The sequence below is a fragment of the Coloeus monedula genome (assembly GCF_965178545.1).
Source record: "Coloeus monedula genome assembly, chromosome: 1".
NCBI lineage: Eukaryota > Metazoa > Chordata > Aves > Passeriformes > Corvidae > Coloeus > Coloeus monedula.
This window is the reverse complement of record NC_138781.1, coordinates 16,438,420-16,454,617: the sequence shown is the minus strand read 5'-3', so window position 1 is coordinate 16,454,617 and position 16,198 is coordinate 16,438,420. Positions and strand designations below refer to the sequence as shown.

The 16,198-nt window shown below is 37.6% G+C and overlaps 1 protein-coding gene across 2 annotated transcripts; it reads right to left on the bottom strand.

The window, feature by feature from the left end:
* Window positions 1-2,379: 2,379 nt before the first annotated feature.
* On the bottom strand, window positions 2,380-15,176 carry MASTL (microtubule associated serine/threonine kinase like; the record flags this gene model as incomplete). 2 transcript variants are annotated; one of them, XM_082300045.1, is made up of 10 exons in its annotated part: window positions 15,037-15,176; window positions 14,198-14,286; window positions 12,137-12,243; window positions 11,664-11,799; window positions 10,907-11,079; window positions 8,487-9,722; window positions 7,513-7,675; window positions 4,155-4,268; window positions 3,967-4,068; window positions 2,380-2,537 (listed from the first exon to the last, which is right to left on the bottom strand). In XM_082300045.1, exons 1-10 carry the CDS (start codon window positions 15,171-15,173, stop codon window positions 2,380-2,382), a joined length of 2,415 nt encoding a protein of 804 aa, XP_082156171.1. In that variant the 5' UTR covers window positions 15,174-15,176. The 2 variants fall into 2 exon arrangements, with proteins under 2 accessions (XP_082156171.1, XP_082156172.1); XM_082300046.1 differs by having other exon boundaries at window positions 7,537-7,675.
* Window positions 15,177-16,198: the final 1,022 nt, after the last annotated feature.

The window sequence follows — 16,198 nt, the reverse complement described above, 5'->3', positions numbered from 1 at the left end:
CTGCACCAAGAGGCTTCCTTGGAGGCACTTTTGGGAAGGTCATGGCATGTTACCATCTAACAGAACTGCCACACCACATCACAAATCTCAACAATCAACATCTGACATTCAACTCCATGTTTGCTATAACCAGGATAAATACAAGATAATGAAAAGAACAGGGTATTGCAATATCTTCAGGGCTAATTGGGAAAAATTTAAGTTTTGGACAGCAGTGTAGTGATAACTTTACAATAAACATTCAGATTTGTCAATTGTCTTATTTACTGTTCTACATAGTCTATGTTTTTGTACTGCATTAATCAACTGGCAGATACCTCACAATCTTAGAATAAAGTTTTTATAGAAGCTTACTTGACCCTTGTAGATGATTAAGAACTATTTCAAGAGGTTAGAAAAGATTATATCAGTGCAAAAAGTTTCTTCCACCTTGATGGGAATGTGTAATACTGCCAAATGGCAACAGGTGTAACCATTTGTAAAGCACTGAAGACAAAGAGCTGTTGTGGTGTTCAGTTTATATTATTTCTTCAACATGTAATCATAGATAATTCTTGTAAGACTTGCTTTCTTAAACCACACTACTAGAAATGGAAGAATAAATTGCATAAAATACCAGTGATTAAGGTACCCTCCTGCCCTGGTTTATACATTCTAACTGTACACAGGAAAACCACTAAAGAACTTCTTATCACTTTCAGAGAATGTTGTCTATGAATACTGCTTCAGTAGTGCATTAATTTGTTTGCAGCTTTTCCATCATGTAACAATTTCAGTGAGACTGAACAATTTAGAAGTTTTCTGAAACTGCAGTCCTTAGCACAAGGAGTGAGATTCACTGTATGTTTTGCAACTTGCCAAGATTCTGTTTTACAAATTTGAGCTATCACACAAGAGCTGGGATTCGTTGTTCTGAGCTATTAACAATCAGCTCTCTTTAGATCTTTCTGAGAAACTTCCTTTTTCTTCACCATTCCCCCATTCCTTTCCCAACAACCTGAGGGGACAGCAGGAAGCCTAACAGACAATGTTTGCTCAGAATTCCATCAATAAATCCTGTCTTCCAGGAAGCAGGGTAATGAAGGGACAACTCACTAGCACTACAAAAAGGGTCAGTTCACGAAACCAAAAGCCACTTGGCAAAAATCAGTGCCAAAATGCTTGGCTTCTGGCACATGGCCCTTGGCTGGCAACAACAGCTAGCACAAATGATCTTTATCTAACATGTATAAACCTGAAAAATTAAAATCTTCTTTAAGTTAGAGGTATCTATGCAAGAAAAATACTGAAGATTATTTAAACAGGATTATCTACAAATAAACTTCTAGAACCTAGCAGATGGAAGCTTTGTATTGCATTTAAAGATAAATTTAAATATACTTCCCCCTAATTCAGGTTTATAATACAGAATATACACTTCTATCTTATGTTCTAGTCAAAACCCAGTCTCTGGCTGTGAGTTTACAGAACAGTCTGTTAGTCTGCAATACATTATGGTCTTTAATATTTGGCAGCTTCAGTATGAATACTACTTGTCAGAAAACAGAAAAATCACCTGTCACTTGTCATCTGACACAAGTGAGCACATACACACTGGGCATTTTTTATATAAAACCAGTTACTACTAAAATGTATGTTCAGTCCAGTTGCCTACAGCCCAGGTGGCTACAATGCAACAATTTGAGCAGAGCAGTTGTTTAACAGACTTGCCCCAAGTATCCATTCCCTGTCCCATTTCTCCAGGGAAGGATAATAACCAGAGGAACTACTGCCAGTCTCACGTGCCACTTCTAGCTGTGTTAACTTGGAATACTTTTGTATCTTCTTGTCCCTTCTGGGGAATAAGATAAACAGAAGACAAGACATTTCAATGCTACATTAAGATTTCAATTTTCCATCTTGAATAGAAATGACTAGTTTTGCACAGTGGCTATATATTCACACTGATCAGAAAGGACTGCTCCCAACCCAGCCTGTCACCACACTGAACTTACCAATAGGTAAGTTATTAATTAGATACAATTAGAATTCATTTATATCCTTTCCATATTACGTTTAGCTGGGAAATAATGCCACACTTCCTAACTGGAATAATTCATTGCTATTAAAAAGCCCCATTATTGCCAAGAGTTATTAGCTCCAAGAAACACAATGGTCTGGCCTCTTAGTAAGGTGCAGTGAGATAAAAAGTAGGATGAAGGCACTTGATACCAGTTTCATACAGCAGTTTCACTTTACAATAAAGGAAGCTATAATAAAAATAGACTGGTAACTTGAAACACACTAAATTTGGCCAGGAAACTTAGCTAAGACCAAACTAGGGTTACAAGACAACCTGTAAGTGTGCAAAACCACAGAGAATGTTCACTTATCTTGATGCTATAAGCTAAATCCAGACACAGTCAGGTGCTGAGCATTGTTTCTAGCATCAAAGTAAGAGGTATCAGTCTCATCATCCGGTTGAGGTATAAATGGCATAGTTTGATTCTGGAGATTATCCCAGTCCACCCCGTGAAAGAGGGGGTGATGCTTCAGCTCTGAAACAGAAGTTCACATAAGCATTATAAACTTACTTATGTCCAAGCCCCATAGTGACTTTGTTCCCTCATCTATAACTGTCAGTAGATTTGCTCTATATTACTTTTTAGAGGTTCATAGAAGTGTAAATTGCAACTGGGCTTTGATTATCCCCAACTTTAGTAGGATCAAACTGTTGGCATGACAAGTAACTGCCAGCCCCATCCAGGGAACCTGTTCCACACAGTGCACAGAGCCAAAGGTGGCTTTAAAGCTGCTCTTACCCAGAAAGATTGAACTTAGAGAAGCACAGCAGCACAACATAACTGGGATTTCCCAGTGCAAAAGGCTTCATGCTGTAGCAATAAAAGGGAGAGCACACATCTTGGAGAGGGGAGAGAAGATGACAGTGATGGAAACTTAGATATGAGAAAAACTGAACGGTTGTCCTAAAAACTACTCATCCAGCTTCCCTTCAGTGGACTATAAATTGGACAAAGAGGCCAGATATAGTTTAAGTCTTGACAAAGAATGACTGTCGAAGAAGGTCAGAGTGGAAGAAATAATTATGTCATCTATTTTAAATTTCTGTCCTTGACAGGCAATTAGATTTCACTCTAAAATCCAGAAATAAAGACAATAACTTGTGTTTAACTAAAACATTTTCAAATTGCTTTTTGGGAAATACTAACACCACAGGATTTTCTGTTGACATAATCTTAATTCATAATCCTGTGCCTTCACTAATTTGATTTGGTTTGATTTCAGCTTCTAGTATTTAGTCTCTTTATGTGTAAGCATTTCCATAGTAATTTCCTTCTGTAGTGACTTCTTTCTCTATTTCCAAAATATCTCACTCTAAATTTCTTTCATGTTATCAACTTTTTAAAAATAAAACATAGCCACTGTTAACAATAGCAAATGTTTAAGCCCTTCTACAAGGGAAAAAAAAGCAAACTTTGTATAGCAAGTATTGTCCAACTTCGTATTCTTCTATGCATTCAGCAAAGACAGGCTGATTCCTAAGAAAAAAAACACTCTCTCTGAATTAACTGTTTGTTGTAGGAGGCTTCTCTCCCAAACAATCATCTTTTAATCAAAGTTCCCAATGTCATTTAGGTTAAAAATTCTAAATACCAATTAGATAAGAGAAAACTTTGGTACATCAGATGTCAAACACTAAAAATGCATAGCAGAACAGCAGTAAAGCAAAACAGAAGTTCAATCTAAAAAAACACCCCAAAAAAATCAACAAAACAACCCACCCCCAGAATTACCTTGTTCAAAAAGGAAAAGCCCCCCAAGCAATACAGAAAATACCACAACTTGTTAAGTTCTGTGGTACTATACATGGAACCTAGTTAGGCATTGAAGTTTATTAGTCTAAGTTTCAGGAGATCACCACTTCGAAATTTGCAATTAGTTGCAAAGAACAATTTTAATACTAACCCTTCAGTCCAGCTCTCTTAGTAGTGTCAATTGTTAGAAGAATATCTATTGCATTTTGGGCATTATCAGACAGCTTTTCTTCACCCTCAGGCCAGGGAATATCTACAGACAAAGATACAAATGAATTGCTAACTCAAACCATAAAATGTTGGAAATGCACAGTTACCATGATTAATGAAACAGATTACCTCTTTTCAAAATATTTTGGAAGACCTGTGTTGGGGTTTCATCATTAAAAGGTGGAATTCCAGTTAGAAACTCAAACAGACAAACTCCAAGGGCCCACCAGTCCACAGCAGAACCTGGTAAAATAAATCCACATCATTACACTTACACAAATGACACTTGCAAAGACTTGAAGACTAGCAGAAACTGAGGACTGTTTAAATTCTGCAAGTTTCTTGAAAATTATGAAGAGACAAAACAAGTTGTATTTAATATTCATGCAGATTAGAAATATTAAAAGGCTTTTTAAAGCCACTCTGCTCCTTAATTCAATATAGATAACACTGGGGTTTACTGATAAAACCAAAGGGCTCTTAGTAACAGTCTAATTATCAACTCCCATCACAGAGAAATCAGAGATTGTTCAAGAATCTCTTCAAGAGATTGTTTTGTGATAAGAAACAGATGCCTCGTGACTGCTCTAGAGTCTGGATGAACACTCCATGTTGCCGCCTGTGCCTCTCTCTCGGTTCTTTAAAAAGTCTCCCAAACTTCAAACTATTGAATCTAATTTTCATTTGTCTAAATTATTGTGAACATCATGAAGACAGCTTGCAGAAACGAGCCAGCACACATGAAGCTGGCATTACCTTCCAATACACTGAATTGACTGGGGCAATGTGTAGTTACTAGCTATCTCTGCTCTGTAATTACATGGTTCTGGTTTTCCACTTTCCAGGGGTTTGTTCCTTTTGCCAATCTCTTAATTATCTACATCAAAACAAGCAGCCAAAGCAATCCCAGACACCACTGCATGCATTCTAAGCTTTCTGCATCTTCAAGCCATGCCCACTCCACTGTAAAAAGAATAGATGCCACAATTGCTGTTAAAAAAAAAAAAAAATTGAACTAAATCTAATTGTTCTTGGCTTTTCTGGCATATAAAAGAACCTAAGACACCTCCAAGAAAATGAATGTTTTGAGCCATTTCACAAAGACTACTGTTTAGTAATGTTTAGAAATGCTGAAAACCAAAGTGTTTTACCAGTAATTTAATAAATACACTTTTAGCAACTTTTAGCAGCAGTAAGAGTGCCCCACCAAGCTAAGCACATCAAAGCATTGAGTTCACATCCACTGTTGTTAGAGTACTTGAATGTTCAGTAAAATACTCCCAGCTCCAGTCAAAGTCTAATAAGATCACAACTCTGAACAATGTAATAACCAAGTTTCAGCAGCAATTTTTCCCACACAAAGTCTAACTAAAATTAGATTAACTGCTACCATATCCCTGCTAAACAGGACCCAAGGACAGCATGAAGCTGTGCCAGGGGATGTTTAGGTGGGATATTAGGAAAAGCTTTTTCACCCAGACAGTGGTTGGGCACTGGAACAGCTCCCCAGGGAAGTGGTCACAGCACCAAGCCTGACAAGGGTTCAAGAAGCATTTGGATAATGCTCTCAGGCACAGGTGTGACTTTTGGGGCTGCCCTGTACAGGGCAGGAGTTGGACTCAATCCTTGTGGGTCCCTTCCAACTTGGGATACTCTGTGATTCTGCAATTTGAAAGAAGCAATAACACCAAGCCTTGAGCACCTGAGCCTTCCTCGCCCAGAGACAAAGTAAATCAGACTGACTGCAATAAAGTGAAAGGCAGCAATGAGAAAAAGAGTCTCTGGCTTTACCTCCTGTTACACAATTTCAGAATGCTGACTTTCTTTCTGAAGTACCTGCTTACATGTGTGATTCCTGATAGCTTAGTCACACTAATACTGATGTTTCCTGACTCTTGTGAGCATCACACATTTTTATGTGGAGGTCTTTCTATATAGAAACATTGTTCACCCAAACAGTGTTCTCAGAAATTGTAATCCAGTTATACTTTGACTGTTCAGTTACACTGAACACTTCAGTTCTGCACAGAATATAGAAAACTCACCAGAGATGAGACTCCCTGCATATGAAAAGACAATGAAGTAAAAATATTACAATTATTGCCAAAAAGCCATAACAAATATGAACATTGAATATCAAGTACGATATGAAGGCATAGGAATGAAGATATTTTTCTAAGGTGGTATTCCACAATAAAGAAAGATGGTAATGTTAAATCTAAGTCAGAAACAAAAATAAAATAGTTTTGTAACACAATTAATTTAGGATTAAAAGTACATTTACAAGCATCTCAGCATGTGAAATATTTAGTGAGGGAAAATTTGGAGTTCCAAAAACCCTTTGGCTTTGCTGAAAGTAATGGGAGATTTGTAATTTCCTGACATAAACCCCAGACTCTGCAAGTTTTCACTGAAGTCCCGAAAACCCAGTAACCACAGAGAAATCACATTGTGACCAAGTTTCACATTGTCTAAGTAGCACTGACTACATTTCCAAAATATTATTCAGTTTCAACATCTGCCAGATAACCAGGAATCCTAAATGGAAGTGCAAAACAACAACTACATATGTTTAGTATTTTCAGAGTTTTTACACTCTGAAATTTTAAATTGCTAAATCTCTTCATGGAGTTTCAGTTAATTTATATTAGCAGAATTTTATTGTTCCACAGGATACCTCTCAATTAAGGTCTCTCTCTCATATAATTTTCCCAAGACTTGTAGCTCTACAAAATAGTTGCATACTTTTGACAGGGAAATAAAGTGCAATTATACCTCAACAACTGTATAGGAGATAGACACGCTGCATTTAATTTTTGTTAATGCTTCTTGCAAGTTAGCAGAAAACCATTTCAGACTTTTTGTTAATCTCAGTGCATCTCAGAATTTGAGACAAAAATTTATGCCCTTCAAAGTTGTGCTATTTTAGTACAGTATTTTGAAAACAAACAAACAAACCAATCTCCAAAAATCTGATGGCTACTGCTGCACCCTTATATAGAAGATCCTGTCAGATGTCTGAAGTGTTTCATGAGGTCACTCAACTCAACTGATTTTAAGGCAACTTCATTAAATTGTCTAGCTTCACATAACACTTCAATATCAATAAACACAGAAGACATTCTAAAAATAATTGGAGGCATAATCCTGTCACTCCAAAATTTCACTAAGTTCCTCCTTTCCCATCCCAAAGAATCTTTAAGGACACTCAGGATGACCAAGTTGTTACTCCTAAGCCACATACAGGTCTCAGGCTGCCAAAGCAGCTTCCAATGCTGATTGGCAGCAAGCAAGACTGATGGACTACCAAGACCTCTAGTTATAAGAAAGCAGTAAATGAATGGAAGGAGCAGCTGAAGCAAACACAGCCATTCATGATGGCAAAAGCTTCGCACTAGCTATTTTTGAAGAATTCCCAATCTTACTGCTTGAAGGGTTTACAGTTCTAGTGACATTTAGAAATGTAAAGATGTCACCTTTCAAGTACTTACAAATGGCTGGTTTGTCTTACCATGAGGCTGTGTCAAAAGCAGCTCAGGAGCCAGGTAGTCTGGGGTCCCCAGGATGCGTTCACCTTCTACAGGGGCAGCTCCTCTTCTAACACTCTTTGGAGTCCTGTATGGTGTGCCAGCATCCCCCCGAAGAGGGGTCTTAAAAGATGGGACAAAGATTTCAGATGTCAAACAAAACCAGCTCAGAAACTCCCATCTCCAGGTTTAGTCATGGATGTAATAATTGATACTTAAGTTCAAGTCAAGAACAAGTTACAAAACATTCCCTGAAAAGTATGTGTGAAATGTGCTTCCATTGCTTTATCTCAACAGTCTTGAAGCATAAAGATGCCTACTGTTTGAGAAACTTTTCCCTAAGTTCTTCCTCCAGTGTCACATCCACAGCAGCTATCACTGTTTACATCAATCTTTGTAATAGGCTTTTAACTGGCATCTGACAGTATACATTACACCATCACTTTTACCAGCATAAAAAAAGAGAAAGTAGCAGGTACAGTGGCAGTTAGGAGCAGCTGAACAGCATTTACAGACTGTCCTGGGAAGGGTGCAGGATGAAAAACGATAAAAAATAATCAAAGACTTCCCATTACATTACACAACCTATAATGCTCACAGTAAACACTACACTGCACTAGAAGCAGAATGAGACAAAACAGCACAGGCTTTGTTCACTGTAACTACAAAGATGTCTCAGGGATGGACAGTCAATGCATGTTGAGCCAAAGGCAAACAGTGAACACAAAGCTACTGCTAAACTCTTACAGAAATTATCATGTTGGCCACACAAGTGCAGTAAATGAACCCTGTCTGCAAAGGTAATTTTGAGACTACCTCAAACTACTCAAGTTTTCCCTGAATTTACAACTGAAATAATTTTTATTACCTGAAATAATTTCAGGTCCCTAATGTCCAATGCACGCACAAAGTTTCTACCTGTCTCCTTACCTACCTGATAGACCTGATATGGTCTTCCTTTCTGTAATGGAGTGATAGCTGTTGGGTAAGAGCCACTGCAAGCAGGTGAAAGATCCATTATATCTAAGGAAGCCATGCTACATGGATCAGATACATTAGATATATTGATTGGACTATTATAACTCCGAAAAACAACAGCATTTTTTTTTAAGAGACTCAGTGCTTCCATCATCTTTTCTGAAGGAGAAGATACTGTGTCAAGGTAAGTTTCTTCCATGTGTTTCTGGTTATTATCCTTTCTCTGATGTAATGGCTTGCAGTCCTGGACTGTATGTGACCCCTCTCCGATCTGCGAGGCATCTCGGGACTCTGATGATGTTATTAGCACAGCTTCAGGTTTTGGTTCCTCAAAGGAGAGGTCTTTAACACTTTTGTCCAAATCTAAAAGCTGCTTTTCTAGATGGCTTTCTGTAACAGACACTTCAGGAAGTAAGTCAGAATCTGCACTGAAGACTTCCAAAGGTTTTTCATCGTCAGTGCCTAAAAAACTTGAGTTCATGTACTCCTTTTCATCATCCTTTCCACAGTCTGCATCCAGATCACACAGAAGATTTTTGGCTACAGTTGGAGTAAGCAATCTTTCTACTGTTTCCTGGTTATTAATAAAACTCTTAACTTCTTCCTTGCTTTTGCAGGTGTCACACAGGCATCCATCATTACAAAGCATTAAGGACTGAATTTCGGTTGTCAAACCTGTCCCTTTGTTTGCTGGAAATTCAGAGATCTGACAGCCACGTTTATATTCTGCATTGCTTTTTTTAACATAGTTAAGTTCCTGACAAGGACTAGTGTCAACTGATTCAAAGCTTCTTTTTACACCTGGCTTTTCAAACATTTCTTCCTCTTTGACAGGCTCATTCTGCCTTGAAGGTGACTGTTGTAGACTGGAAGTCTCTGCTGTTTCATTAGTCATGTCTCTTTTATTTACAAAGACTTTTTCTTTCCAAATCTTATTTTCAGAAATACACTTTCTCACTATGCCTTTCACACCCAGAGTGCCCACGGGAGTATCTGCTATATTCAAATGTTCACTTCCCAGCTTCTGCCTACTGCCAGAATCATTGCTGCAAATGGGAGAAATGGCAGACTCAAGTTCTTTTTTCTTTAAAACTTCAATACCTTTGCTATTTGGCAACATAACATTTGAAAGGAGAGCTGACCCACTGTTACTGGTTTTGCATGTTGTAGAACAAGGTTGATCTTCACTTTGCTGCAAAGGAGCACATTAAGTTTTGAGTATCAAGAAAAATACAATTACAGCACTATAGCAATGTTTAATACATGTGAAATACTTTATTACAACCTCCATAATGAAATGCAGATTTGCAAGCATTATTCATTCTTTCTAACTACTACCAGTGAAAAACCATACTTCAAAATACAAAAGTCAAAACCAAATAAGGGTAACTTGATAATTGGGCTTCTTTTAAGAACATAAAATAAGCTTGCTGGAATACAATAGAAAATGCTGTATTTTTAAATGCCTAAGGATGAAACAATAGAGCAATTGAAGCTTTATTAGTGATTTTATGTTAAGAAGTTAAGCTACGAAGTTTTCCATTTCCAAGAAAGTCCAAAGGAAAGAATCCCATCATACTACCCTGTGGTATATTACACGTCAGAGATGACAAAAGGAAAATCTGATATTACTAATGTTTTGATAGTACAATACCAAAACCAAGGCCTAAGAAACAGATAGATACAGAATAATAAATTGTTTTAAATGTAAGTTGTTTTGTATGCTCTAAATAGGAATCATGGCAAGGAACTACATAGCACAGCAGCATTTTCTTTTAGGTCTGTGTTTGTGCAGAATTTCAATAACAGTTTAAAATAGGATAAAATATTTTAGGATAAAATATTATCAGCTGTAATTATTGGTGTTAGATTAGTTGATACAAAACCCTTCAGTAATAAAATCATTAAACTCTTTCAAGTTTAAGAGCTAGTAGAAGTTTGAACTGTATTTTATTATTTTCTCAAGTTCTACCTTTTAAAGAAATTCTTTTGTCTGCAATGCTGAGCAAATAAAGCTATAGGGATAAGATCAGCTTCCAAATAGCCACTGCTCCCAGCAATGCCCACCTTGTGCAGGATAGGGCTAAACCAGTGATGGTCAGTGAAGCCTTCTCTTTCACTCCTTTGTTGCAGGCTCAATAGCATTTGCTTTTCCTGTTATATTGCAGAGGACTAATATTTGTTCGAAGAAAAAGGTTATATCAGTTTGATCCAAAACCCTCCTCAACAGGAATCATAACCCCTGTTGCTTCTACTCTAGGAAAGTTTCTCAACACTTGAAATAACTGCGGCAAGTAAGTAGAAGACGTTTGCAACACTGCATACACAAGTACAAACTAATTTTAATTGAGAGTGGGAAGATGAAACAGTCCTGACCTCTACATCTTTCTCCCACTTAGGGCTGCTGCAGTTTTCTGATTCCACACTGGACAGGTATGTGTGAGACTGACTACTGGCACTGGAGGTACCAAACCTTTTTCTTGACTGAAGCAGAGTAGGAGTTAAACTTCTCACCGGCATCACAGGTGTCAATTGAGGATTATCCAGATCTTAAGAGAAAAAAAAAATTCAAATGTTGATACAGACAACAAATACTGACTGACTTCACACTATGTTAAGCTTTCACATCAAAGGAAGCTATGGAACGCTATGTGTGACAACAATTTCTCTTGTCATCTCTCCTGCAGTCAATTCACGCATTTTTGGAATTAGGGACTTGCCAAGAATGTAAAAGCAGTACAAACAATAGCAGCATAGTTGCCTTCTTTCTCATTTCAGGTTAGAAATGAGAAAGCAGCAAGATAAGACAATTTAAATGAAACCATACTACATTAAACAATTTTCAGTGAAAATATGCCAAGAACTGACACTATTTCTGCAAAATGTTAAATGATAATTTTGAATTCAGGGGTCATAGTTTGAAAAAAATACAACCAAACAAAACCACTTCAAAAGATGACATAAGTAGAGCCAGTGAACACATGTCAGATGTAAGGCACTGGAGGAATGTTGGACAGCAAGACACCAACGAAATCACACTTTTTATGAAGTGGGTCCAAACTACTCACATAAAATAAAAAGACCACAACCTTACAGCCAGAGTATTCCTCAGCACAAGGCCTGGTATACTCACGTGTTTTGAACAATTTAGTTGAAAGAGGGGTATTTTGCTTGTGGGCCATAGGTATAGGAGAAACCACTCCATGCAGACTGTCAGATGATTGACTTGAATTGTGCCCTGGCACTTTCATTCCAACAGGAGGAGTATACTAACAAGCAGAAAGAAGCACAGTTAAAAGTTAATGGAGTCTGAACAAATTCTCAATCTAGGAGTGAGAGTGTAACTTCACCCATTCTTTATTATATTTGCATTGGAGCTTGGCCATGCCCATTTATAAGTCAGCAATTCAAAATACAGTCCAAGGTAATCACTTCATAACTTCAAAGTACTCTAAACATATCGTAAGTAATTTCAACAGCTTCCAAAAGAGATGCAAGAATTATTGAATTTAATTAATTACTGAATTAATTGAAATCCATACTGAATTTAAGATAGCAAATAAACTAAAAGGATAAAGTACTTCAAAGACAGTGAAAATTACTTACAAAGCCCAGAGAACTGATAAGAGACAACAATTGTCCTGGAGTACGTGAGTAGTCTTGTTTTGGCTTTGCCATTGATGGGGTAGTAAGGATATCTATCATATTTATCTCTACAGAGAAAAAACCCAAAATCAAATAGGTAAGGTTTTCATTTTGATATTAAACAAAGGCAAAGTTACAGACATTTACTTCAGTTTCATGAAGAGGAAGAAAAAATTTAGTCACATACTCAATTGAAGACTTACCTGTACATTCTTACTCAACCCAAGCTGTTTTTTCCTATACATCCATAAATTTATACATACAGAAGTTGTAGAAGTCCTATTTCTTTTCCAACATACTGTGCTAAAAGCATTACATTTTCTAATTTGATATCAGCTGAGGGAAAGGTATGCATCTGCAAAAGGCCAAAGCCACCAGCTACAACTGTCCCCAGCTGAGTTTGGGGTGGGGGGAGAGCACAGCTCACAGAAGCCAGGTTTACACAGACTCCCCCCAACCGAGGGGGAAGGAGGAGGTTTTGGGTGCATGGTGCAACCTCTGGTGAGAGGCAATAAACAGCCATCCTCCGATTACACAAACCAGCCCAGCTGTGGAAGCCCCAACCCCACAGGGCACATCCACAGGACATTTATGTGAGAGGATTTGCCCCACAGGACTGCACGTGGTGCAACAGACCCAGAGTCTGCTGTGAGAGACTGGCCCCCCACCTCCAGGGGGCCATGGCCAGACATGCCCACCTAGCCTGAGCACATATACCCATCAGACTCTGTGCCTTTTGGGGGGACCTCCACCACCAAGAGACCAGCTGGAGACATTGTCGGGATCCACAGAGTGATGATATTTTCCTTATTCTGTCCCTGTCACTCTTTCTGTCCCCTCCACCTATTTTCTACTTCTTTCTTCTTTCTCTCTCATATTTAACATCAAATAAAACCTTTACTATGTCACTGGCATATGGTCTCATTTGCACCTTAATTCAGGCAGAGGCATTTTTAAGAACCTTAAAACTGGATCATAACACTCTCCAAAAGACATCTCAAAAAAGCTACAGAAGATTTTTTCTTAGGTGAAAATTCAACCTTGGTTACCTTTTTTTGCTCACTAGCAGTAAGTAGCTTTAAAGCTTCCATATAATGTTCAACTAGACACAATAACCTGTCCCATTAGAACATCAGTTAAAGCAGTATATCAAAAAAAATACAGAATACTTAGGATTTTCCTTTATATTCTTAAAACCATGAATCAAACTCCACAGACAACTCTGAATTTCTACATTCCTTTAACTACATAAAAAGGATGCACCCTCCAGCAGCTGTCTCGAAAAATGTAAACTGGTGCTGTGCAGCGTAAGTTTGGATGATCTGGCTTAGGAGGTACAAACCAGTTCAGAAATTGGCTATTCACCTTAAGACCTGCAGCCTGTGCCAGACAGTCATGACTATTCAGCTATATTTTCTGCTACTTGAAAAGAGAATGTTCAGATGCCGAAGCACTGATCTAATCTTCTGTTAAGGACTTAGCACCTTCTCCCGTCCCTCAAATTAATGTCTGGAATGTCCCAGTTAATTTATTGGAAACTAATATATACAAGGACTGAGAGACATGAACTGAAGGGCAGAAGTAATCAGAGAAACAGGAACAATCCAGAATTACTCATTCACCCATTGAAATCTCCTAGCGGACTTCAGAAAACTTTGAAATCCATATCCCTCCAAAGAAAGGGCTCCAGATCATATTTCATACACCCTTGTCCCAAAGAATAAATATTTTACCTTCCAAACTGCAATGCAAAGAGCAGACCCTTTACTAGCACATAGCTAATCAGTACCTACCTATGAGAAATCAGGTATTACTCCAGCATGTACATTTATTCAATTGAAAGCTGCATCAGACCTAAGCTTTATGAAATAAGTACAAATTGTCAAAAACGCAAACAGTGAGAGCTACTGTGCATTTAAATGCAGCAGACATCCTCTACAGGGATGCAAAGCATTCAAGAACACAGAAATGTGACCCAAAAATACATTTTAATATAACTGAAAGGATAGGGACAACTCTTACCTCTGTTCAGAGTAACTCTGGATAGCCCAAAGTCTGTCAACTTTATATGTCCCTGATTAGAAATTAGCATATTGTCTGGCTTCAAATCTCTGAAAATATGAATATAGTTGAAGTCAGCAAAAAGAGCACTGAGTAACACTAAAAGTGAACTGACCAGAAACACTCAATACAAAACATTGGTTAGAGCTGTTTCACAGTAACATCTCTTAGCCAGCAGAAGATTCCAGTTTGTGGAACACACTAAAAGAATTAAATATATTTAGCATTAAATATGGCACAAACATCTCAGGCTTTGTAAAAACCAGTGTGCATGTCAAGAATTGCAAATTTTGTGTTTCAGCAGGCTCAACAAGTAATCTTCACAAATACCACCATCATAACATTTACTAATGTGCAGCTCCTACAGGTGACAAGCAAACCTCTAGTAAAAGTTTTCATGTGTGTTCTCTGTAGCACTGCTGAATGCAAAAAGAACTCTCACTATGGGGGAGCTTTAGGGTAGTCAGTGTCCCTTTGTCCTACAGGCACATCAGTGCAGTACCCAGAGGGTTCCTGAACCATCACAGCTGCTAATACACCACTGGACTGGGAAAGAGCTGGCAAGGGAAAGCAGCATGCTTTTGTGTGCTCAGCACACATGAACAGATTTGACTTTAGCCATTGTTACACAACATCGCTGCAGCGCACAAGTGCAAAAAGAGCTTCCAGGAGCTCTAGCAAATGAGGTACCTGTGGTAGCTGCCACAAGGAAATGGCGACCGTTATGTGTTAGAGTGGAAAAATAAAAAACCCCAAACTACCAAATACTTATTTGTTAGAAAAAAAAAGAAAAATTTCACCTGTGGATTATTCCATGCCTATGAAGATAGTCAAGAGCCAATGCTGCTTCGGAAATATACTTAACAGCCATTTCTTCATCAAAATATCCATAAATATGGAGAAGAGATTTGACATCTCCACCAATAAGGTACTCCATCACCTGTCATTCAAGCATTTTAAATTTAAAACACATTTCAAAATTGCAAGTAGAATACAAAGTAACTTTCACCCCTAGAAAAATATTATTTCAAGGAGCAGAAGCAGATAGAAGTACCTTTGTGCAAACCTCATTTCCCACACAATACTTTTCACTTGGATAAAATAACCAAAGTTTCAAGTAACAGCAGACATGAAACATTTTCTTTCTGTAGACCATTTGCTTATTTTATTTGCCTAGATTACTCTTAGAAGCTAATTAAAAAGCTGAGTACAGCTATTTGAGAGCTGACTACAGCAAAAATTCTATATTATATATTTCTATATTAAATATTATGTATTTTAACATATTTATATCAGTATATTAATATATATTTAATTTAACATTGTGTATTTCTATATTACAGAAAATGAAATGCAAAGTACTGTGAAACTCAAGGCCTGAAGCCAAAGACCACCTGTTCTATACAAATCAAAGTATCTCAGTATTTTGTCTTGCAATCATTTATAAACAACATTTAATTGAGACCTAAGCTTTATGAAATAAGTACAAATTGTCAAAAACGCAAACAGTGAGAGCTACTGTGCATTTAAAACACGTGAAAAAGAGTGTAAAAAGAATACACACACCAAATAAGCCATTATGCAGACACATTATGATGGCCCATGTCATATTCAAAATAAAATACAAGTCAGCAGGGCTTCTGAAACTCACTCATTGATGCCAAGAGTGCATTTACGGGGTTTTGGTCATGAAATCTCACCAGTACTTACATTCCAAAATACAATATTATTCATTATATCTGTGTATATATATATATATACACACACACACTCAGACATGATTCTAGCATCTCCTTTACAAATTTGTCACCCTGAAGTCCTTTACTCCATGCATCATTTCAGAGATTCCAGAAAAAGAAGCCTTTGTTTACACTCAAAATGCATTATAGGAGTGCATAGCAACCTTATCTCTGAATTTCATCAAGCTGTTCCCTGTGTGTGCTTACAGCAATCCACACAAAT